Source organism: Xenopus laevis, chromosome 6L (assembly GCF_017654675.1).
Source record: "Xenopus laevis strain J_2021 chromosome 6L, Xenopus_laevis_v10.1, whole genome shotgun sequence".
Classification (NCBI taxonomy): domain Eukaryota; kingdom Metazoa; phylum Chordata; class Amphibia; order Anura; family Pipidae; genus Xenopus; species Xenopus laevis.
The window spans coordinates 45,565,174-45,591,471 of NC_054381.1; the positions used below are offsets into that span (position 1 = coordinate 45,565,174).

Genomic DNA, 26,298 nt, shown 5'->3' on the forward strand with positions numbered 1-26,298 from the left:
AGTGGGAGCTAGAGCCAACTACCAAGCAGAGCACTAGAACAAAGTGTATCAGAAGCAAAAGTTAAACTCAATATAAGTAGAAGCATTAAAGAAAATATACAGTATAAATGGAATATAAAAAACAATGTGCACCTTTTTATGATATAAAGTGTAGGCATGTAAGAGTTTAGCCATAGGGTTCCTTTAGTGAAGTACAACACCCTGACACATTATAGTGTTGAAAATATACCTCCCATTGACTTCAACAGAAGCTCAACAGGCTTTGGTTGCTGAGTTTTTTAATCAGATTGTTTTTGTTTTTTTCTCGATTGATGAATCTCACAAATATATGTTTGGAAAATTATGTTTGGGATTCAGGTCTTTTTTTTCCTGAATTCTATTTTAGAATCACAGTAAAAGCTTGAATTTGAATAAATGTGCCCCTCGTTATTATTGTTATGAGTTAGGATGTCTGAGGATGCTGGAAGTTTAATGTCCCTGTCCTCAAAATGCTCTTGAAATGTGCATTAACATTGTTAGGCGTGCCAGTGACACTGCACATGCTCAGTGGGCTCTGAGCAGCTCTTGAGAAGATGAGCTTTGGGGTTGTTGCAAATCATCAAGCAAAAAAAGAGGTTATAAGCTGATGCTACAAGGCTGATCATTAAAGGAGAATTCAACCCCCTAGTCGCAAAAATCCCTGCTCCCGAAAATGCCCCTAACTTATTACTTACCCTTCCTTCTAGGTCTTCTCCAGCGGAGTTCACGGCAACCATCTTCTCCCAAGCGCTCTTCTTCCTGTAGTCATCGGCATTTGGTGGCGCATGTGCAGTTGGAGGCATTTGCCGGTACGGATCTACTGCGCATGCGCCGAAAGTCACACAGTTTCCGAAAATGAAATCGAAACTTCGTGACTTTCAGGCGTGTGCACAGTTGGAGGCATTTGCCGGTTCTTTGTGACTTTTCTACTGCACATGCACCTGAAAGTCACAAAGTTTCAGATTTCTTTTTCGGAAACTTTGTGACTTTCGGCGCATGCGCAGTAGATCCGTACCGGAAAATGTCTCTTACTGCAAATGCACCACCACCTGCCGATGGCTACAGGAAGAAGAGCGCTCGGGAGAAGATGGCTGCCGTGAACTCCGCTGGAGAAGACCTAGAAGGAGGGGTAAGTAATAAGTTAGGGGCATTTTCCCGGGGGGGAGGGGGGCCTACGCAGGGGAGGGATTTTTGTGCCTAGGGGGTTGATTTCTCCTTTAAATTCTGATGCAAATTGAACTGGATTCTGAGCCGCCATGTTATGTCAATCTGAATTATTTACTAATCAGCCTTGTATTGTGCTGTGAATCAGAAGAAAAGAATATGGGGATCTTCCAGGGGCACACTTAAATATTTGAATTCAGTTATTTTTTGCCAAAATGTTCTTGATTTGCAGCAAAATTTTGAATAAATGTGCCCCTTATTATCTTCATGTGTTAGGATGGCTGTGGATGCTGGGACATTACTTTAATATTTCTGTCCTCAAAATGCTCTTGAAAAGTGCAGGTGCAGTAAGAAATGAAAAAGATATATCAATATTTAATAGGGCAGCCGTTTTGCTTGAGTGCCTGCCATTTACCAGGCTGTGTAATGGATGAGGACCAGCTGTAATTTCATTTGGCTACCGCACATAAAAATATAGGATACAAATATAGGATAGACTAATAAAATGCATTTGGTCAATAAAACACATATATTGTCAGTTACATACCCTGGAAAATGTCAATACATATATAAAACAGGTCGGTAGGTTACAAATGGGGGCTTTTACAATGAAGTGATAATAATAAACTGTGGTCTCTATTTAATGTCAAATGTGCCAAAAACTTATTGTAAGCAAAGGTATTATAATGTAGCACAATGGAGGTCTGCCTAAAAATGAACGTAATCACGTAATATTATACAGACATGTATGCTGTGTACGTTATGTTTGATTTGATCTTCAAAGAAAACTTTAAATTATAAAAAAAAAGACAAACAAAAAGCTGGTTATTTGACCTGTATAGGCCTATGACCTTGTGTATTCATAAAATCACAGAACCTCTTTATGGCTTCAGACAGATATCCTTATAACATATAGTAGGGGGTACATGCTCTGATGTTAATATAATCAGTAAGTAAGTGCCTGGCATTATCCACACCATCCATAAGAAATTATTTATTCCCAGCTCTAAAGGATCCCTCTGTGAATTCTAAAAATCTTATAATGTGAATGAAAGGGTAGACAATCCTCTATTTAAATGTAAGTCCATAACTATTCATTCTGTGAGAGGGTTTTATTGCTTTATAAAGAGAGAATGTCTGCACATAAAGAATCTCTAGAGATGGCGGTGTCAGACATTTGTTTTACAGGTTCATCACATCTAATTTCCTGTTTCAGATTAAATCTTTAAATGCACAGGCTTGGAACATTTTAGTGATTCTTCACTCAAAAATGTCCTGATATTAGTCATAACATTGTTTTTGTACTGCTATAACAGTACTGCAGAAAAGGCTCCCATGGTATATTAAATGACATTAATCTAATGGCTTAGTCAAATATATAACTGCTATAAAATATTTTTACAAGAATACTTTTTTTGAGCGTTGTGGTGTTTTCTGAAATTTGTATATTCAAATAGAGAAAAAAGTAAAGGATTTTAGTTGTGATTCAAAGACGTCAGTTTCACTTCTTGTTTGTGCAGAACACATTAATGTTTACGTCAAAGCCTCTCTGGTAACAGTCATATAATTACCAGGGATATAGTATTTCAGATATCACATTGAAAATTATTCAAATTTAAAATTTTCCACTAAAAAAATTCAAAAACTTATACACAGTTATACATTCCCCTTGAACTGTAAGTATGTGTTTTTTTATGCCTGAAAGTTTCTTAATTTTGGGTGTGTATAGAAGGCCTGGATTAAGGATCTAGTAATTGATAGGACATGGGATTTGGAGGTAACAATAGAAGTAGGGGGGGGTGCAGGTGTAACTATCCCACTAGAGCCCACTGGCTATTCGCTTTCCATAACTTGTGGCTAAATATGCCATATTTCTAAGTAAGCATTATTATTTTTGTAAATGAGAATAGGAATTTGGTCAGAATATGGAGCCTTTCACAGCTTCATGGCTGGTCAGAATAACACTTAGGGCAGATTTATCAAAGGTCGAGTTTCAGAGGTTTTTGAGGTTTTTGATAACTCGAAAGAACTCACAACTCGAATATTTTCTAATTTAAGAAAAAACACGAATGGAAAAAACTAAAATCAGTGAATTTGGGGTAAATAACCCGAAAACTCAAATTAATAGAGTTATCCACAGGAAAAAACCCAGATTGCTAGAATGAATCGAGTTTTCGAGCGAAACCCCATGAAAAAAAACTTGATCATGAAGGCTATTAACATCAACTCAACTCGACCTTTGATAAATCTGGCCCACAAAGGTGAACTGAATCCTAAAAATGAATATGGCTAGAAATTCTGTATTTCACATATTAAACTTACCGCAGCAGCCTAAAAGTTTATCATCTCTATAACAGCAACGATCCAGGCCTACAAATGTGTGCAGAGAAGCTCCCATCTTGGATTTTGTTAGGAGTGTTAGTGTATTCTGAACTGTTTATAAACTAAGCTTAGGGGTCATCACAAATCAAGCCAAAATGAGGTTTGCCTCATAGAAGCTGTTGCTGATAATTCAATTCTGATGCAGAATTTGCTGATTTCTGAGCTGCCATATAATGTGAATCTAAATGAATTAATCTAAATAAATCAGTCTTGCATTGTGATTTATATATGTTATATCTAGCCTATTGTGTGTTGGTCCCTAAGCTCAGTAAGTGACAGCAGCACAGAGCATGTGCAGTGAATCAGCAGAAAAGAGATGGGGAGCTACTGGGGCATCTTTGGAGACACAGATCTTCATTTCTAAAGGGCTGTGGTTGCCTTGGGGTTGTACAAAAGCCCAAAAACATAATGTACAACATTTCTATCGTTAAGCTTTAGTTCTACTTTAATGGTCAATGCTAGGTTAGGTGGGCATCAGATTTACTGGGAAATTTGGATAAAAGTGATTGAGACTCAGATCTCTCAAGATCATAATATATTTACACCAGTATCATCAGCAAGTGCATCTAATGTGGATAACATAAAATCTATACATTAACCTCCAAATATGGATTAACAGGCTTGGCCCTATCATTGGGGAGACCCACAGCAATCATTTTCTTATCACTAAACTCAATCTGCACTATTTGTTACAAAACAAACTACTTAAAGTTTGCTTTCCCTGTACTAAGCAAGAAACCCTAATTCCCCGCCATCCCCGCAGACTTACAACTGTCCAAGTGCACCTACAATGAATGCATTATTGGCATGCAAAGACTTAAGGCCCCCATACACGGGCCGAGCCGATAAAAGCTGCCGACAGACCAAGTCGGCAGCATATTGGCCCGTGTGTAGAGCCCCCCGATGGGCTTTCCCAATCCGATATCTGGCCGAAAGTCAGCCAAATGCCAATCGAGCAGGTTAGAAAATCCCGTCAGATCACAGACGCATCTTTCCGTTGATGCGGTCCTGCAATCTGTCCGCCCGTTTGGCCTCTGTTCTGAACCGATGGTTGGGCCCTAGGTCCCACGATCAGATCAGCCTATCACCCACTTCAATTTGGGCATATCGAGGAGAGATCTGCTCATTTGGCAAGTGGATCTCCCTGTGTAAGGCCACCTTTAATTGTGAGCCTGCTTATAGGACACATTGTCCCCTCTATTATTTCTAATCCCCAACTAAAAAGTAGTAACAATGAAAATACAGATTGTGCATTAGTAATGACTCCCACATAGAGACTCTTTGACTTTGGAACAAGAGATATATCGTGGCTTAAGATAAGAATTAAACAAACCATGGTCATATATTTATTTTTTTCTGGAAACAGCAATAATTTCTTTAAAAATACCATAGGGGAAAAAAATTTCTGTCATTCTCTGACAAAGCCTAATGAAGTGTAATGAACATCTGTTTGTAACTGAAGTTTCTGGAAACCACTCACTTGGCAACCTTACATTTAAAAATAAAAAAGCAGAATATAGAGAAATGCAAATCAGCGTCGTTACTTGAGAAATGTGTTCAGCAGTCCCCAAGGTTGTGGAGCAGGATGAGCTCGATTAGTGTTTGGGTCCTTTTCTTACAACAAGAAACATGTCTTCACAAGGGCCCCCATGACAACAGCACACTAGGGTAGTTACACAAAAAGTATGTGTGCCCCTGATACACGCAATGGAGCAATGGCAGTAAACTATAAGTACTATAAGGGGCAGATTTATCAAGGGTCAAATTGAAAATTAGAATTTCGAATTTTCAAGTTGTTTTATGCCTAAAACTTTTTTTGATTTAAAATTTGAATTAGATTTGCGTGATTTATTATACTCTGGCCCTTTAAGAACTCAAATTTCAAATATTTGCCACTTAAAACCTTCTGAATTGCTGTTTTAGTCAATGGTAGACTTCCTGAGATCAATTTGGAGTTGTTTATAACCTTCCTGACATTCAAGTTTTTTCGGAGAAAAAACTCGAATCGAGTTTTTAAAACTCAAATCGAATTTGATTTGAGTTTTCGGGTTGATCTTATTCACCCATGTTTTAGAAATTAGATTTTTTTTTTTTATTTTAATTTTTTTATAGATTTCGATTGGTCAAATTTTGAGTTCATGGGAGTTGTGACGAATAGTTATCCTGGTGGTCTAGTGGCTTACCCTAAGGCAGACCGCGGCGCCCACCGTGCCTTCGGCAGGGACGCCCGCCGCATTCCTCCTGGTTTATGCACCGGCGTGATGATGTCATCACGCAATGGAGTGAAATTCAAAGTACTTGGGCTTTGAATGAAAACTCATTGCCTGTTGTTAGGTTCAGAGCACTTGAGAAAGGGGGTTGATCCCCTGAAACCTTGTGCAGAGATCTGAATAAATCATAAAAATTCAGCACATTTTGCTTGGTGAGTGCCATCTGATTTCTCTTTGTTATTGCTACATGTATGGAACTGAAGAGCAGCAAAGTTCCCAGATAGAGCACCACAGTATTTAACCCATGGAGGTAGGATTCTATTGAAGTTCAATTTAGTGTGTTCCTGGTGCTATTTCTAAGTGAATCCTATTGTTCTTCTGATTATTGACTCTTGCCTTGCCAGACTATTCTGAACTCTGTATCCTCACCCTTGCCTGCCAGTTTATTCTGACCTTCTCCAATCCTGATTCTGGCCTGTCTGACTATTCTATGTTCTCCAATCCTGATTCCGGCCTGTCTGACTATTCTACGCTCTCCAATCCTGATTCCGGCCTGTCTGATTATTCTACGCTCTCCAATCCTGATTCCGGCCTGTTTGCCTAATCTTAACTCTGCTTGTGCTGGCCGAGCCTGCCCGTCCACTCTGCATCATCTGGTCTGTCTTCCAAGCTGTGTTTCTTCCATCCAGTAACCTTGGTGAAACGATTGTGTCCCGTTGCTCATCCAGGACCTTTAGCTTTGCTCCTCTCTTAGTAAGACCTGGCGGCATCCAATTAGCTGAGGGCTCCTCCCGAGGTGAAAGGCGGCTGTTAAATGCAGAAGCAAAAGCCGGGACCAGGGAGCCTAGCACCGGTTCTGGAATTAGGGTGCCGAACGTGACAGGAGTTTATGGGAGTTTTTAAATACTCACATGAAATCGAAATTTGACATTTGATAAATGTGCGTCCCAGTGTGCATTATAATAGGAAATATTAGGTACTAGAAATGGGTACCTGACTTGAATTCTGATTGGAGGAGAATGGGGTGGAATTGAATTGAAGTCTCCTAAATAAGTATATGAACAGGTTAAAGAGAAAAGAATTCCCCATAGAGGTGACCTCAGGACAGGTGGGGGAAAATTAAATAGCTTAAGTAAGGAAAACCCCTATATGGAACAGCCATATCATACTTCTCTTCATGAGGAAAGGGACGGAGGCCATAAAAATTGGCGTTAGGACCAGGGCTTATAACAGGGGATTATATGGGCCTGGTTGAAAATACCAATGGAGGAAATAAAGATAATGATTTGGACATGGCAGCCCACACTCGTCCTATAGAGACATTTCTGCCAGCAATTCTTGGAGTCCTGCACATGGTACAATGAATTATGATGATGATATAAACATGTGCGTAGGGGTATTATATTAATTATGTTAATCCACAAGGAAAGGGGCCTCCCAGCATATTTCTACATTCTGAAATCTGAAATACTTGCTGGAGGTGACTTAGACAAGCTAATCCTTGGCATGGATGTAATATATTTAGTGTACCAGAAATACCTGTCAGCAGCGTTTGCAGCAAAATACTTTTCCTGTTAAAATTCCAAAATCAATTTTCGAGCCATGAAGCGCAGTAGTGCCGTTATTCTGTCATGTGATATTATTCCAATAACACTTATTACAGTCAATGTTTTTTTTTTGTTGTCATGTGTTTAATCTCTCCTTTTTCATTTGTATCGTGAAGCACACTGCGCTGGCACAAATCCACAGCCAAAAGAAAAACTAAAAAGGTGTTGCAGCACCATTCCAACTATTCCTCCAAAAAGAGAAAATGTAGCGATAGAGAATCAGACAACTCTGGCAGAGAATTGATTAACATACTAAATTTCCTTCAGATTGTTAGGCCCAACACAATGCCACAATCATGCTGATAATAACAAACAGCAAAGAACTGATTATAATTCCCATTAAAAAAACAGCAGCAGCTGTGTCGAAATCGAATCTTTTGTTCTGTCATCTGCTTATTTTCATTAGAAGGAAGCAAAGCTGTCTTGCCTCTTGGCCTAATAAAAAAAAAATGCTTCGGAATACATATACTTATTGTGTCTGTAGGGTAAGAAAACACAGAGAATATACCAGTTTTGCCATCGGTCTTTTGTCAAATCATTTGCATGCGGTTTGCAAAAGTAGTACACTCAAGCAATACAAAGAAGGTAGGTGTGTGACTATAAAAGGAGCTGCTCTGCACAAAGAAAGAGAATATAATCTGCTGTGCATATTTTTCCATTTCAAAGACGACAACGTCTAATGGCAGAATTTAATACTCTCACGGAAACTTCCTTTCCTGCATTTACACAATACAGTTGTGAGCAGATGTTTTGGTTGGATGGCTAAAATGCATCTAATGATCCTTAGCTGACAATTGATATTAGTGATAGGCTAATGTTATTGCAAATACCCAGGGAAACAACAGTCTGTAGGTACAGCTGGTTGTGGTATTCAGACCTTACCAACAGTGCATCAGGGTGGGTACCCTCTCTGCAGCACAAGTGGATCAGGAATCAGGGATACGTGATAGAGACACATCAACCTGTGTTAATTATCAAGCTCTTTTTTGTGTGAATATTCACCCAAAATGCACTGCTCGGATGCCTGAGGTTTGGAAACCTCTGAGCTATGCCTTTATATTTTAATGTTTCCATAAAAGGAAATAAAAGCAAGGTAGACCCCAATTACAGAATATTTCCCTTGTGTGATGACATACTTTCATACACACCAACTCAATTTCCTCCTTGCATTGTTAAGCAAGTCACTACTTCTCCCTGGCCTTAGGCACCAGCAATCACAATGGAATCTCGAAACACTTAACCCATGACCATTCCGATCAAGGTGAAGTACCTTTATACTGCACCAGAAACAACACTTGCCAAATATCTTTAAAAAAATAAATAAAATCACTAGCCAGGGGTGACTTGCGCTCTTTTCACAAGCTCTGGGGCCCCTGGATTCAATATAGAGGGCTATCAGCACTAGGTTAGCTATGGGTACGTTAGGTGGCTTGTACCCTAGATTTGCCATTTGCCTTTTTTCCCCAAGACACACCTATATTCTTATGTGATCATATTCTTCACTGAATATGCACCCCCTATGGATACGTTCTTTGGTTTCTGTTTTTACTACTTCTGTCTATTCTTTCCTGTCTAACTAAGGTTGGTGTCCTATTTTCCTCATTGTTGACTGCAATAATTGTGATCTGTATCTTTGCATTATAGAAGCTGTTTTTTTTTTTTTTTTTACATGCAATGCATTACTGTCTGTAAGACTTTTTATGGAAAATAGGTGTACTGGCTGTAATTTGATTTTCTTCTGTTTCTTTTTCTTTGTAAAACAAAATAAAAATATTGAAAAAAAAAAAAATAAATAAAATTGTAACATACCCTGAAAATGTCTGGTTTGCATTGTGCTTATATGAACACTCCTTTTTCAAAATGTATGATGTGGATTATATGTTGACGTTTGATGTCGAAAACCAGCAAAGCACGTTATGTGCTCATTTAAAATATTTTATATTTTTTATACTCCAGTAAGTGAATACCTTGAGCAGAATCGATTTAAAGTGACAGTGATGGTTAAGAATTAGCACTACCAGGTAAGCAAAATTAAAGGGCATATGATGCCATCAAAACAAAGTATGTTCTAATGAACAGTTCTGCCACATGTAAGTAAACTTAAAACAAAACAATTAACATAAGGCACCCTAATAACAACACTCATAGGGGCATATCAAGGGTTGAATTTGAAAAACTTCAAAATTCAAATTCAAAAAGACCAACTGAAACAAGGTCGAAGGTTTTATTTGGCTGAATAGGTCCGTTTTCAATCGAATAGGTCCGTATTTGGCCGAATTCAAAACGTATGAATCTAATTAATAGCACATTCGATCAAATTTGATTCAAAGTTTTTCCTAAAAAAACTTTGATTTTTTTCAAAGTCCACCAATTGACTCCAATTAGGATCTAGGAGGTCCCCAATAGGCTAAAGCAGCAATTCAGAAGGTTTTAGATGGTGAATGGACGAAGTTGAATTTTTAAAGATACAGTACATGATAAATTTAGATATTTGGACTATTCCCTAGTCGAAGTACACAAAAAATGGCTTGAAATTCAAATTTTTTTAATTCGAAAATTCATCTCAACCTTTAATAAATCTGCCTCTAAGTATGCAATATATTTAAATGATGCCAATATTTATATACAGTGGAGTAACTAGATGTTACTGGGCCCCAGATAAAAAATTAATTTTATGGCCCTCAACATATCAAGAGGTTTTCCTGTTTTACCAATATATGTTGAAATTGCTCTTTATGTGGCCTCATGGGGACTCCTATACCCATACCTCCCAACATTTTGGAAATAAAAAGAGGAACAAAAAAAGTTGCTGCGCGTAGCGAGGCAAACATTTTTGACCACGCCCATTTTTGTGACCCTAATTACCACGTTCATTTTACAAAATTTGAAAAATTTGAAATATGAAAGTTTGAACATATTTCTGTGTTTTTTTTAGGTATTACAGTTTTGCTAATGAAGGTGAATTGCCCTTTAAACTGTGAGTCTAACTTCTCCCAAGAGACCTGTTTATCTAAATTGTTACAATTACTTATTTGCTCAAAAGTATCTTAGTTGCTGGTGGCTGTTCTGGGCTCTCTGTTCTGGGCCAATTAAGTTAGAAACTCTATCTTTTTCTGGCTGTTCAGTGCAGAGAAAGTCGGGACTTTTCAGTACAAATGCGGGACTGTGGGTTGAGCTGTCAAAACCGGGGCCGTTGCTCTGAAAACAGGACAGTTGGGAGGTGTGTATACCTCCTGGGGGCCCCTGCAGCCGCAGGGTCTGTTTCCTCTGTAGTTATGCCCCTGTTTATATAGATTTCACTGTCTCTGGTGACATTTTTCTATATCTATGTGAAATACAGATGGAGCACACCACACAACATTCATTTGCATAGAAAAAAAAATCTTTATCATGATCTATTTAAAAAATTAAGTGAATCCTATGAGCCATTTGTGCCAAAAGCCTAGAAAAAGTTTGATACATCTGTATGGTGTATATAGTTTTCCAGTCGACAGAAATCATGTTTTTTAAAATAAAAAAGTCTGTGTCTTATGTGTCTAGTGCTTAAATAAAAAAAAAAATAAAAAAAAAATATATACTGTATATATATATATATATTTATATATATATATATGTGTATATATTGAGTATTTTTTTTATAAATAACCAGTGTTGCACAAGGTATGAAAGCATAATATATGTGTATCTATCGAAAGTTAAATTCCATACCATTTACCATTCCAAGATAAAAGACCGCATTGACTAGTGAGCATCCTTTCCGGAAATGGTCGGTCATGTACTCCAGCCAGTTAGCTTCCAAACCGTTAACAGTATTTCCATCCTTGGAGATTTTCATTGGAATATTAACGGTGTAGTATTTTCTGTATCGTTGCTGATTTAAGGGCTTATTAAAAATAGCCAAAACTTCACTTGCTGCAAAGAAAAAAAATACAAATGGAAAAGTTTTCAATCTCTAGATAATTTATTTACAGTTACTCTAGGTCTTCGTTTTCACCAAGACACTGGAGGAACTAGAATTTAACCCAAGTAATAGAGGGGTCTTCAACTCAGTGAGCCAATTGGTCTCCCTTGTCTGCCTACATCTCCATATTGTACAGTCAGACCACAATACAGAACAGGCAGGGGGAAGGTGGAGAAAAGAGAACCAGAGAGAAATTGAAAAAAAGAGAAGAAAGACTAAAAAGAGGGAGTAAACGGGTAAAACATTAAGGAGGCCAGGGGTAAAGACGGAGAGAAAAGAGAAGAAAACATGACTGGCCTATGAACTAAGATTTCATTTGAGCCACTGACTTTTCAACCCGTTTTCACATTCACTGCAATGTAAGCAGTCATTTTCAAAGAAAAAAGTAAGGGTAAAAAAGGGGTGCAATCTTCACTTCCAGCATAAATACATTTTTCTGCACCTTGCCTTAATGGCAGGAACAGTCCTAGGGTTAACCTGGGACCTTAGGTGGCTCTGAATGTGAAAGCACAAAGTACAATACTATAGGAAGTATTTTGGCATATGGGAGGATGGAGAGGATAAAATGAAGAATTGGGAATCAGTGTCCTACATAGTTTTGCACCACACCTATGGGTGTCTAGCTACAATATGCCTTCTGTCTACAATTTTACTGGAAGTCACACCTGAGAAATTTCACTTTAAATAAAGGCAGTGGCAAAACTACCAGGGGAGCAGCGGTTGTGTGTCTCTCCCCCCACAGTAGGACCCAGTGGAGTCACCGTAGCACTGCAGGGAGGCCTGAAGGTAAGATCATGTGCCTGGTGTGTGGTGGTGGGGAGGCAGACTGGGGACTGGGTGGGTGTAGGTTTTCACTAGGGATGCACCGAATCCACTATTTGGGATTCGGCCGAATGCTTGGTGAAAGATTCGGCCGAAAAACGAATCAAATCCTAATATGCAAATTAGGGACAGGAAAGGAAAAAAAGTCTTCTTTTGTGATAAAAAGTCATGTGATTTACCTACCCACCCCTAATTTACATATGCAAATTAGGATTTGGATTCGGTTCAGCCAGGTACAAGGATTCAGCTGAATCCGAATCCTGCTGAAAAAGGCCGAATCCTGAACCAATATCCTAGATTCGGTTCATCCCTAGTTTTCACACAGGCCCATGGTCCCCTAGTTACGCTATTGTCTAACGGTACACTTAGTGGTCTATTGATAATTCTGTTTAAAAAGTGGAGCGAAACATTACAGGTGATGTTGCTCATAACCACTAATCAGACCTTTGCTTTTGTTTTCTAACTATTGAAATCTGCAAGTGCTGATTGGTTGCTCTGGGCAACATCACTGGTAATGCTTCAATGCACTTTTTCCACAGCATGATAAATAGGCCCCTTAATACGTCAGCATTAGTAGACAATAATAATCTCAAAAAGCGCAGATGACTGATCGTTGGTAAGCCCTATATTTATTAGGCTGCTGCCATTTCTGAATCTCTCAGAGAAAATCTATAAAAGCCTGATCTTCACGGAGCTGTATGCCTTAGGGCTCTTACTGACGAGCGGTTGAAGCTGCGCTGCCCTGCGTTCCGTTTTCTTCATTTAGCCGCAGGGGAGCGCAGGAATAGACGCATTTAGCTTTTTTCAATGGGACTGTACTGACACAGGCACGTGTAGGATTTAAACTTCGGCGCCTACACACGCCGGTGTGAGAACAGCCCCATTGAAAAAAGCTAAATGAGTCTATTCCTGCGCTCCCCTGTGTCTGAACGCAGAAAAACGGAGCGCAGGGGAGCACAGCTTCAACCGCTCGTCAGTAAGAGCCCTAAAGCAGTGTTTGCATGTGTTTCCTCTGGGTACACCAGTTTCCTTTCACACTTCAACACATACAGGTGGGTTAATTGGGTTATTCATAAAATTATACATAGTGTGTGAATCTCATAGGGATCTTAGAAATTATTGAAAATCAGTTGGGTAGTACTACCGCTATACTTTCTATGCCGAAAAAGCCCTCACTTATGGATTCAGCATTCTAGTTGCTTTCTGCCATTACTTACATTTAATATTACAGTTGTCATGTATGCCTGAGTCGGCTTTAGTTATCTTGTCCTGAATAAAAACATCCTCCGCTGATATACTGAAATTGAGATTTGCTGTCTGATCGCCTTTATCCTTAAGTGCAGACTCTTGCTTTTCTTTTCCAGTGTCTGGTCCTTCACCTTCCAGTACCTTGCTGTGCTCAGCACTTTCCCCATGTGCTGCTAGGGAGGCATTCCCATTAGTGCCGTCTGGCTTGTCTGTATCCACTGAAACATCGTCTTCTGTATCACTGAATGTTTTTTTTGCAGTTGTAAATAATGGAGAACTGCAATGGCTCAAACTGTCAGAGGGACTGTACGGCAGGTTTGGAGCTGTGCAATATCCCTGTATGATCCCGGCAAACTTTGATCCTTGGCTGGCTGCGTCTTCAATCTACAAATAAAGCAAAACCATTAAATATTGCAGAACAGGGAGGGAGAACTAATTCAATCCAGACATCACATAATACAGAAAGAACGCTGCATTTACTTAACAAGGCCAACTAGATTAAAACAAATGCCTATTATTCTTGAAATCACCATTGGCCCTGGCTAAGGGAAGATAAGGCTCATCAAAAGCTGCAGAATTTAAAGCTTTATGCCACTTTTCAAGTCCAAAACTTGTAAACATTCTCACAAAGTTTTTAAATCCTTTAGAAGATGGATAAACACCCATTCAGGAACTACACAAACCAGCATCATGTTAAAAGGTATAACCTCTTGATCGTTAGTGTACAGAAAGCCAAAGAATACCAAGCCTTACACCATACCAGATCCGTCCATTTTCAGTCCCTATTGCTTCTGCTGAACTAGACCTAATTAACTACCAGCTGCAAAGCAGTATAGTTGATTTTCTGCAACTTACAAATTAGCCAACCTAATGGCATCTGTATGAAAGTTACAGCACACTCTTAGAGCTGTGAAAGAAATAAGCTTATTAGAAGAGTTAACCCATCTATATCACAACACTAGTAAGATATACTGGAGAACTTGGCTTCCTTGGCATAGATTTATGGAGGACCTTTTAAGGATAGATTAAAAGGTAAATAAAAGGATTGGAACGATGATACAGCAATATATATATTATATATGTGGATATTTGTAATTGTAAATATATCACCCTTTTTTTAATAGGTTCAAATACATGCATTTGTACCCTAAAATCAGTATATGGCACATATGTGGCTAGGGATGGTGCTGGGAAACCAATACAAATATGGATTCCTTCGAGAAACAACTTGAAAGCTGTAAAAGGTTAACATGTTCAGCATTATAATACTGTATTTCACTTTAAACATTGCCCTTGAGAGTCAAGTCCTGGTATAACTATTCTAGAAACACTACATGTGTTACTTCAACATAGCACCTCATCCTCCTACACTCCCTGTTTCAATCTGGAAAGTGTGATATAGGGATTCCCCTGGAACCAGGCTACAAGCAGAGGCGCTGATGGTAACTGGACGCATTATCCTGTACCACAAAACACATGAGAAGAATATAGAGAAAATCATTCTCACTCTGAAAACGTCAGCATCTTCTTATTTCAAATTAACCTTTGGGGTCTATACACTGAGAGGCACCTTTATCAAAGGTTTTTAAAAACTCCCATAAATTGGAACATCCGACCAATACAAATTTATTAATAAAGTCGAATTTTTTAAAACTTGGATGAATTGAATTGACCTGAAAACTCGAATTAAATTTGATTCGAATTTAAAAAACTAGATTTTGTTTTTGTCTCCGAAAAAAAAATTGAATGTCAGGAAGGCTGTAAATAGCTCCAAATTGATCCCTGGACGTCTCCCATTGACTCAAACAGCAATTTTAGGTGCGAATAAATGAATTAGAATTCTTAAAGGGCCAGAGTATGATAATCTCGATAATCAAATTAAATTTTTTTAAAAAACTATAATCGAATTTAAATAATTCCTTAGTCGAATTTGACAGTTTGACCATAAATTTTTTTTTGAAAGATACTGGGTTGTACTACAGTTTTGTCTGTGCTGGTATGCTTTATTTCCAAGGTACCAATGTCACACAGCAGACCTTATTGACATTAACAACAGGACATAAAGCCAAATGTGCGTGTATATCCAAACTACAGGGCTGCATGGAATATAGAACTATAGTTCTCTTAGGGGCAGATTTATTAAGGGTCGACTTGTGTTTTCCACAAAAAATTTTTTTTAATTAATACTCAGACCCTGGAAATAGCTGGAATCCGAAAATACACCATCTAAAAACCCGTTGAGGTCATGTAGGAATCAATGGAAGAGGTCCCTTGAATCATTTGAAGATATTAATATCCTTCATGAGTTTTTTAAGGGGGTTTCACTGGAGCAGTTCGATCAATTTGAGTTTTCTGGTTGTTTTTTGAGTTCATTTGAGGTTTAAAAAACTAAAAAATTTGACCTTTGATAAATAACCCTATTAGTGTTATGTACTTAATGTTGTGTTTATATACCTTGCCAAGGGTATTATTTTTGATTATGATTTTTATTGCAGATGGACTTCAGCCTATTATTGCTGCCTGCACTAGCAATACATGTGTACAAAAGTCACTACACGGGGCATAGCAAATGGGTATCACATTTCTTAAATCTATAGAACACAGTTGTAGTGATTTTATGATATGCACAGAATGTAAATGCCTTACATATGTGCATTTCAATGAGAGTTAAGCTCCTATGTAGAGACCCTGAGGATTACGCATCTCCAAGGGCAGGCTCCCCTTTGTAGTTTGGACAACTAAGTGGTCCTTTCAGTACCCAGGCAGTATCGTCCTTTTTCCTGGGTCTATTATAATTCATTTGAGTTCCCGGCTTGCCCAGTAGAGGCCAGTGTGCTCTGATATAAAGGGATATAGCACCATGAGCTCAGGGTCTTTCCTGGGACCTAACCTCTCTGGGAAGTTGTTACAGGCCCAGGGCTCCAATTCATGTTCAACATAGATAGGATCTAGCTAGTTGTCAGTTTTGCTGCAAGAAAACTCTCTGTGGCGTGGATCCTTTAAAGATAAAGAGAAGTATATAAGGTACTGGGAGTTGCTGGGAGTTGTTCAGGCATAACTGGGTCAGTGGCAAAATACAAGCAGCATCACCCTGTCTACAAACTAGAAGCACACACTTCTCAGGCCCACCTACGGCTGTGCTACACTAACCTTAGTTAAGAGCAACATCTAATCACTGTCCTATGTACAATTTTCTATTGTATTAAGTTTTCAATCTGTTCTGCCAGCAGCATTATAATTATGATTTACAAGAACAAAGGAATAGGAAGCCAGGAAAACAGTTATACAGTAGTTTTATGTTCATACAAGGAAATACTGGTAAGTTGCTTAGAATTACATCTTCTTTTATTATGCAGAAATATTGTTCTTTGGGTGTACATAACCTTGCCCAAGAAAAGAAGTCCACATCTGGTCCATGGAACACGTAGTTAAACATAGTATATGTATGCAATGCACAGTGGCCCACTCTACGGGGCAGATTTCTGAAAGTGTGAGATTAGAGCTCATTACAGTAAAATGCCACCATGCTCCATTTATTGTTGCGGAATTTATAAAGGTGTATTTATCAATTGGTAGAGTTCATAAATACTCCTCCAAAAATCCCTATCTTCAATACTTCCTCCAAGATTTACCAATACAATACTGGATTACTAAAGCCATTCAAGTTGTCATGGCTTTATACTGAACTAGCACATACGTGTCATTTTCAGAATTGCAAGACAAACACCAGCTTACTGAAACGGATAGATATACCTATACAAGGATCACACATTTCCAAACTACAAAATCTGCCCACAACAATCCAGTCTAGAAGAGCTTTCCAGCTCTGGTTGGCACATGAGAGGAACACTCTCTAGAAGTTATAAACTCGTCATGGACCCCCAGGATTACAAATATCTTTATATGATCAAATGGGATATAGACAGGAGCAACGAGATGCACAACCCACATAAAATCCTACAAAAATTGATATACAGATGGCATCTTACACCAGCAAAACTGCACAAAATTTCAGAACAGCATACACCACTTTGCTGGAGAGGTTGCAGGCACACAGGGACATTAAAAAGACTTTATTAGGACATATGTCCTAAGTGGTGCCCACTTTAGGCACAAAATGCGTTAGGCTTACATATGTCCTAATAAAGTCTTTTTAATTTTAAAAATACTTTTGGCTGCTGTTTTACTAGTGGATGGTCTCTTCCTATATTCAAATTTTCTGCAGATTGCAAAAATGATTGGTAAACCTTTGGACTGGGGGTTACATTGGTAAGAGACCATTCAATAAGTTATATTATTTACTTTTTTCATGTTTGACTTTTGTCAACAAATAGGGCCAAACAACACTGTCTATGTGGTTCACACAGTGACATTGCTACATTTGTGGTGGGAATGCCCACCCTCAACAAATATGGAACCAGGTGTTTCAAATAAAAAATTAGTTATTTAACTATAAACACCTCAGGAACCACAAGTGGCCTTGTTCCTGATATTCCCTGAGCATATACCCAAAATATACCACCATCGTTTTAACGCTACCAGGATCATGATAGCCAAATATTGGAAATCAGGAGGCCCTTAGCAGCTACAACAAATACTCTCATCAACAGACACCAGAGCAGAAATGGAACTAATGGCAGCTTGCAATGAAAACAGAACGTTTGCATATGATTCCATATGGATGCCTTGGATGACATACAGAAACGATCAAAACACCAATAGACACAAGAAACTCCACCGGTCCTTCACCTGGGATAAATTAAATTAAAATAACAAAGCGGGCGACACATGACAAAATGCAACTTTGAATGAATACCACTTGCTAATAGAGTTACTGTTTCTTTTTATGTTTATTTGTGTTTTCCTTTCCTTTTGCATTGAAGTTGACAAACTGAATAATATGCGTAGCTACAATAATGACCTTAGTTCCCAATGAGGGTAAGATACAAAACACAAATTCTGTTCAATATATGCTGTACAACACTAATACATTAAGTAATAAAAATCCCATAGGAATGATTAGAGAGTAGTGGGATTTAAGTGTGGTGAGCTCTAATTTCACCCTTTGAAAAATCCAGAATGACAGAGATAAAATAACACTCACATAATCTACTAATCTGGCAATGTCAGAAAAGCGTATTCTTAGTAGTGACACATTCTAAGGTGTATTTTCCAATGGTGCTCTACTTGGTTCCATATTTTTAGATACTAGGTAGATAACCAGTTAGATACCAAACATTACATTTTACATTACATAACATTTTCCCTATAAGCCATTTTTACCAATTCTCTATATTTTATTTGATCATTACTTGGGGGCTGATTTACATAGGGTCGAATATCGAGGGTTAATTAACCCTCGATATTCGACTGCCGAATGTAAATCCTTTGACTTCGAATATCGAAGTCGAAGGATTTACCGCAAATAGTTTGATCGAACGATCGAACGAAAAATCGTTCAATCGAACGATTAAATCCTTTGAATTGTTCGATTCGAAGGATTTTAATCCATCGATCGAACGATTTTTCTTCGCCCAAAAAAACAATAGAAAGCCTATGGCGACCTTCCCCCATAGGCTAACATTGCACTTCTGTAGGTTTTAGGTGGCAAAGTAGGGGGTCGAAGTTTTTTTGAAAGAGACAGTACTTCGACTATCGAATGGTCGAATATTCGATCAATTTTTAGTTCGAATTCGATTCGAAGTTGAAGTCGTAGTCCGTCGAAGTAGCCAAAAAAACATTCGAAATTCAAAGTTTTTTTTATTCTATTCCTTCACTCAAGCTAAGTTTTTGCTCACTGTAAGGAGTCCAGTTTCAGTTCAAGCTCAGCACAGTAAGAAGTGTGACCAATGTGGATTGTAGCTATGACTGGTGGGTACAAGTTGTGCCACTGGATTGGAGATGTGGCCAACAGTTTCTCCTCCTTTATATTGGCAGATTAGTTGCTCCATTTATGCAGTACATAACCCCATAGTGTCCAATATACCAGTTTCCACAGTATACATGCCTTTAACTGCAAAGTTGCATTAGATAAATACAAAATAAAATGCCTATATCTATTTTGTCATAAAGCTGCACTCCTGTGTAATGAATAGCAAAAGGCAAGAGAATAATCACAGTTGGAAGATGCTGACTGTTCATTGCCAAACCACTATGTTTTGGAAGCAAAATATTCAAGTGTATTTACATCTATTAAAATTTCTCCAGGCAGTCTTTATTTCTGGCACTTATGTTAGAGTTTAATTTAAGCTGGATTTAGAAGCGAGTAAGTAGGGCCAAGTAACTTGTTTATTTGAGATGTAAATTGCCTGAGTCCTGGGTCCTGTGAGCAGATCTGGCTCTGATAGGAGCACAAATGGTAAAGGCAGCATTATGCCAACCCTTGTCCACATTGCACAATCCTTGTTTTTGGCACAGATGATTACCGTGCCACCTGGGGTTTATGGCAATCATCATGGCTTAGATTTCTCTATACATAAGAGTATTTTATCTGAGCGTAAAGCTAAAATGATCAATGTTTCATGAATTTAACCCAGATCTAGTGCACTGATTTTTTTTGTGATAAACATTTACCTTAAAGGCTTGAGAAAGGGCTGTGTTGAAGCCCAAATTGGTGATTGGACTGACCGTGGCCAAAGTGCTTCAAATAAATCACCAAGTTGTTTAGCGGTTCATTCTATATATTCTATATGCAGTGTGAACTGGACACTACCTGCACTAAATAAACACAGAATAAGCTTTTATATTTTTTCTTTTAATAAATACATAATAGTATAAAGATATAAAATATTTTGATTATTCTGACAGCTGTATTTTTCAGTAAATTTCTGCAATAACATTAATTCAAGGAAGTAATAATAATAAGTTAGGGAGCATCCAGATCAGTAAGATTTACAATGCAATACAAACATTTCTGCCATAATCATGCCAAGTAGCAGATGTCCATACAGTCACTTGACCACATAGTATGCGGAGAAATAATAATAAGGCTACACTGGGTTTAGGGCATAGGAAGTGATTATGTTAATGATCTCAGGCTTAGCTAATGTACAACACACAGTGGTTGGTGATAGTGTAGCAGCTTGCACAAGGCTTTTTGCCTGGCAGGCGAGCAAAATCTAATTTTCTCTGCAATGTGCTAAGAAGGGGTCTTATCTTTTTTTTTTGCTTTAGTGCATATCAGCATGCACGCTACCAACAGTTCTGACTTCCATCCCCCTCACTCTACATTGCTGTGCCCAAAGGGGCATCAGGAATAAGCAATGTCCTTGTGTATAACTAATGGAAAGATATACAGCAGTTTGTCATGTGGATGGTCCTGCATTATAATAACAATAATCATTTTTATTTAACCTTTTTAAGAACTTAATGTAGCTTAATACTGTTTCTGTTCCCTTACCTTCAAATTTGGTCAAGCTGAGTTGGATTCAAATTATAACGTAAATATCTGTGAATCAGTAAACTATTGCGATTCAGACTGTAGTTTTAGAAGGAGTGGTGCTATATTGCAGCTTAAGGCTCACATACATCATTGAATGCAAATGTAATCGTCCACAGTCTGCTTGCCACTACAATTCCCATTGCTGTAAAAGGAGAATATCCTACTGTACAATGATCATAGCATTGTTATAGTCCCAATGAGCAGCCACAGTCACAACACCCAAAGAGTCATTTATGACAGCAATCAGTGTGAAACGTGCAATAACCCATTTTTTACCCAGTTTCATGGCTGTCCTCGGGGGAAAATAAAGATCTAGTTGCAGTAAAGCTCTACGGGGCATGGAACCATCATCCTCATTGTATACGTACATTTACATGTCACTGTATATGTACTCATTTATTACTTATTTATTATTGTATTGTTCCTTGTATTGTTTAATGTACAGCCATGTCAATACTACAGCAATATAAATAAAAATATACATATATATACCAGTGTGTAGTTTGCACTTTGTTTGTATAAGATCATTTCCTGGGTGTCACAATAAAAACTATATAACAGCATATAAAACTGTACTCACACAGGTCTTGTAAAGTGAGTAAAAAGTGGTAATTTATTTAAAGGAGAGGGAAAGTCCTTTTTACTTGGGGTGCCTAAAGCTAGACACTCCCAGGTAATCGCATTTCCTTACCTGACACCGGTGCTTCTATCAGGAGAAAACTGCACCGGCCCAGGATTCTTCCAACGAACACCAGGGAGAAATCATTTTCCTGCTTCTTCTTTCTTCAAATTTTCCCGGGGCAGATGCATGCGCATTAGAACGAAAAAGCCGACTTTTTCGTTAAAGATCGGCTTTTTGCTCTACTGTGCAAGCGCAGCAGCGAGAAGAAGTCAGAAAGCTGGAAGAATCCCGAGCCAGTGCAGTTTTCTGCTGATAGGAGCACCCGCCCGGGGTGTCAGGTAAGTAAATGCGATCACTTGGGGGTGCCTAACTTTTGACACCCCCAAGTATAACAGGACTTTCCTTCTCCTTTAAAGTGGACCTGTCACCCAGACACAAAAATCTGTATAATAAAAGTCCTTTTCAAATTAAACATGAAATCCAATTTCTATTTTTTATTAAAGCATTCATAGCTGTTGTAAACTCATTTAAAAATCTCAGCTGTCAATCAAATATTGTCTGCCCCTCCTCTATGCCATGGGCATAGAGGTGGGGCAGCCAATTACTTTCACTTTCCATTCAGCACTTCCTGGATATCACTGCTCTCCCCACATTCCCCCATTCTCTTCACCATTTAATTGTGTAGCCAGTGCATGGGGATGGACATCAGGCCCCCCAGTTTGGTGCACAAACAAGATTCTGAGATGATGCAAGTCTTGCCTTAATAACAGTGTCCACAAAATGGCTCCTGCCTGCTTGCTATCATTTTGAATTCCCAAATGGAAGGAAACAAGATTCAAATAATTTATACAGTGTAGTTAAAGTTCATTTTGCTTGACTATTGTGATAAAATAGGATTTTGAATAATTTTTTTGGGTGACAGGTCCCCTTTAACTGAAGTTTCAGTCTCAGCAGAAGCTTTTCTCAAAGTAATAATATATATACATACATTTTATAAAAATACTAATACTGTTTACATTCTAAAAGTACTGCATAACCCCTTAAAAAACAACTCTGACATGATTTCCCCCTCATGCAGCCATACTTTTCTACGTTCTACTTGCGTGGCATTCCACCTCCATTTTCATGCAGAACATTGCAAAACTAAGTGATGCTCGTGAGCACTGGCACCCCACACAGTGCATGGGTGCACACTGGGGGCTGGATCTCAAGTGACCATGTTGCTCTTTAACAACGATGTCAAAGTACACAAAATCATTTAATACTTAGAAGCAAAATCATTTAGATTTACTACTTGCTGCCAATAGAATCTTGAGAAATGTAAAACCTGTGCAAAGCATTTGCAGAAACACATGCTAAAGAGTATTTTCGGAGGATAAATGATTTGGCAATTTCAATTGTTTATCCAATGACGGTGCCTGCTGTTGCTAAAAGTGCATTCTGGAAAACTGCCTGGCAGAACTAAAGGATTACTTCAATTTACGTATTTCATAGTTGGATAGTTGGGGCATAGACATTCTGACTGTGACTATTGTTTCGCTTCATGCTCAGAATTTAATGAGTTTTATTTTATTGTAAAGTAAAGGACCTGAAAATGAGCCCCAGTTGCAATCTTTTATACACCTCTTTACACTCAAAACTGCTTGATTTCCTTACACCAATTTGTCTGTGCTACAAATGTAGTGATATTTGGTTACAGGGATGGAATGCTAAATTATTGTTCCTTAATTTATTATTAATTTATGTGTGCCTGAAAATCTACTGCTGTGTTGCCCATACATCATTCCTGAGCTTTATTACTGTAATTCCTGGTAAAATTGTCCAAATTCATAAAAAAAAGTCCATATCCATAAAGCTCAGAGGACTGGTGTTAGGCTAAGGCCGCACTGGGCGTTTTGGGGAGATTTGGTCACCTGGTGACTAATCGCCTCGTCTTTGCGGCGACCAATCTCCCCAAACGCCTTCCCTCACTCTGCGCTGGCTAAAATGATACAACGCCAGCGCTAATCACACGTGGCGGTTCGTTTTCCGAAGTCGCCCGAAGTTGAATCACAAGGAAACTTCGGCTACTTAGGAAAATGAATCGGCGCGTGTCGCCAGGAGACCAAATCTCCCCAAAACGCCCAGTGTGGCCTTACCCTAACACAGAAACAACAGCAGGGCAGGACTACTATTGGTGCATCAGGTGCAAGTCTACTGGAGACAATCAAAATGATTGCAAGTGCAAACATTTCTAAGCTCACCCCGTTCCAAAATTACCTGTAAAAAGTACAATAATAGTATGTAACTTGGAACTTGGTAATTTACCAGAGTTCCAAGTTACACACTATTATTGTACACAAAGATAAAAATTGCCAGCGCATGGTTTGCCTTTAAAAATAATTATTACAAAAAATTAGATGCTAGTACCAAACTTTGGCCAGAATATATAAGCTCACGAGCCACATCAAGGCCCCTCATTGTATGTGAGTCCTACAATGTTTGTGAGCATTCTAAGTTTATAGTGTATTTAAAAACAAGTACCCCCAGAAGCTAAAAAAAAAACAAACCTTCACCTGTAAATACTTCCTCCACTATGTATTAACATTCTAAGTTTGTAGTGCATTTAAAATCAAGTACCCCCAGAAGCCAATGTGAAGGAGTAATAAGACCATGGTGCACTTCCCCTTAACTCAGGAGCAATAGTGAAAAAGCAAGGAGCTTTTTAGCCCCAGCCAATTAACATACATCTATAAATTATTCCCTGTTTTAAAGGCTGAATGGCAGTAATAGGCAATATTTGGCTACAATTTGTACACATATACCTATACTATTATTATTATTATACTATTATTGTAGTTGCAGCGCTTATGTAATTAAAAGTGCAGAGTTTGCTAAAGGTTTAGTCATACCTCCCAACATTTTGGAAGTAAAAAGAAGGACAAAATCTTTTTTCGTACTTAGCCGCAGCGAGATTTTTTGACTAGGCCCCTTTCTGTTTTTTTGTGTCTCAAAATTGTTACAAAGTATCGTATTTGCACCTGTTAGCTGTTCTGGGCTCTCTGCTAAAAGCCAATTAAGTTAGACACTTTGTTTCTTTTTCTGGCTGTTCAGTGCAGAGAAAATAGGGACTTTCCAGTACAAACGAGGGACTGCAGGTTGAGCTGTCAAAAGAGGGACTGTCCCTCTGAAAAAGTGACAGTTGGGAGGTAAGGTTAGTAACCTATGGCAGCCAACCAGGTAGCAATTACTGATAAGTTAATGGTTGCTCTGACTAAGTAAATGGAAAAAACTTTCTGTCATACCTTGCTCCACATAGTTTAACATCAAAATACCTTCAGCAGGAGTCCACAAATAGCTTTGTGTTTTGGAAAATGAGAAGTGGATAGTACCTACATTTTGGTTACTGATTTATGTTCCCCATGGACAGAATTATGAACAGTTTCAGCTTCATGGATACAGTAATACATTATTCATTCTGCATTTTGGGTACTGATAATTGTATGTCTTTCCTTGAGCTGCATGCAATGACTTCTTTAATTCTCTGTCACATTATACTGTACAGTGCAATTAATCCATAACACTAGTTAACTATGGCTCTATAAGTTATTTATGCAGATTAGCTAGCAGCTAGGATGAAGGTGTTTAATTAAGCTGCAGTTAATTAAGAAAAGTTTAATTAGATACAGGTCAATTTAGCTGGAATGAAATGAGGATGCACGTGTATTTTAGATGTCTAATGTTGGAAAACTGAGGAACCACTGAACACTTAGGCATCCACAGCCGATCTTTGAGGTCAGATGGGGCTCCTCGTGTTAATAACGATAACTGTTATTTCATTTTATAATGCAGCTGGATGTGTAAAAAGTAACGAACAAGCTTTTCTCATGTGAATTTTAAAGGAAGAAAAGAAAGAAAGAAAAAAAGAGAAAGAAAGATTAAATGGGCAGTTCACCTTTAAGGTAACTTTTAGTATATAATAGAATGTCTAATTCTAAGCAACTTTTCAATTGGCCTTCATTTTTTTATTTTTTATAGTTTTTTATTTATTTCCCTTTTTCTTATGACTTTCCAGCTCACTGACATTTAAAAAACAAATGTTCTGTAAGGCTACACATTTATTGTTTTTTACTACTCATCTTTATATTCAGACCCTATCCTATTCATATTCCAGTCTCTTGTTCAAATCAATGCTTGGTTGCTAGGGTAATTTTGACCCTAGCAACCAGATTTCGAAATAAAAAACAAACTAACTTAACCACAAATAATACAATATGAAAACCAATTACAATCTGTCTCAGAATATCACTATTTACATCATACTAAAACGTAACCTGAAGGTGAACAAGCCCTTTAAATCACTATAGGACAGTGGTCTATGCTTAAATGCTTATATGTAATATTTATGACATTGCAGATTTTATTCAAAAATGGATCCATAAATCAGCATCCAATGTGTAATTTTTGCACTGAACTGGTATCATGTGTGGTGGAGTAGTCCCTTCTTTGAAGACATTTTTAAAAGAATGTACTGCTTACAAATTCTACTTGTTTTTTCTTTATTAATGTATAGACTTAACAAACACAAACAATCTACATGTCAGTCTTGATTTTACATGGATAAGAGTCTTTATCAGTAGCCACGTGCACCCCATCAGGAAAATCTCAGGTCAGTGGCTTAACTAGATATTACTGGGTCCCACAGAAGATTTTTTTTTAGGCTGACCAGTTTTACCAATATTTATTTAAATTGTATATGAATTAGGACCTTATGGGGCCCCTATACCTCCTGGGCCCCCGGCAGGGGGTCTGCTTCCTCTATAGTTACGCCCCTGGTTCAGGTC

General features: G+C 38.1%; 1 protein-coding gene across 1 annotated transcript in view; it reads right to left on the minus strand.

The window, feature by feature from the left end:
• rftn1.L (raftlin, lipid raft linker 1 L homeolog) overlaps positions 1-26,298 on the minus strand; it is a 198,205-nt gene that overhangs the window by 46,338 nt on the left and 125,569 nt on the right. Inside the window, exons 5-6 of the mRNA XM_018267434.2 lie at positions 13,382-13,796; positions 11,090-11,293 (exon numbers count right to left, since the gene is read on the minus strand). Of these exons, the coding sequence (XP_018122923.1) occupies positions 11,090-11,293; positions 13,382-13,796 (619 nt within the window). The remainder of the gene's footprint in view (positions 1-11,089; positions 11,294-13,381; positions 13,797-26,298) is intronic.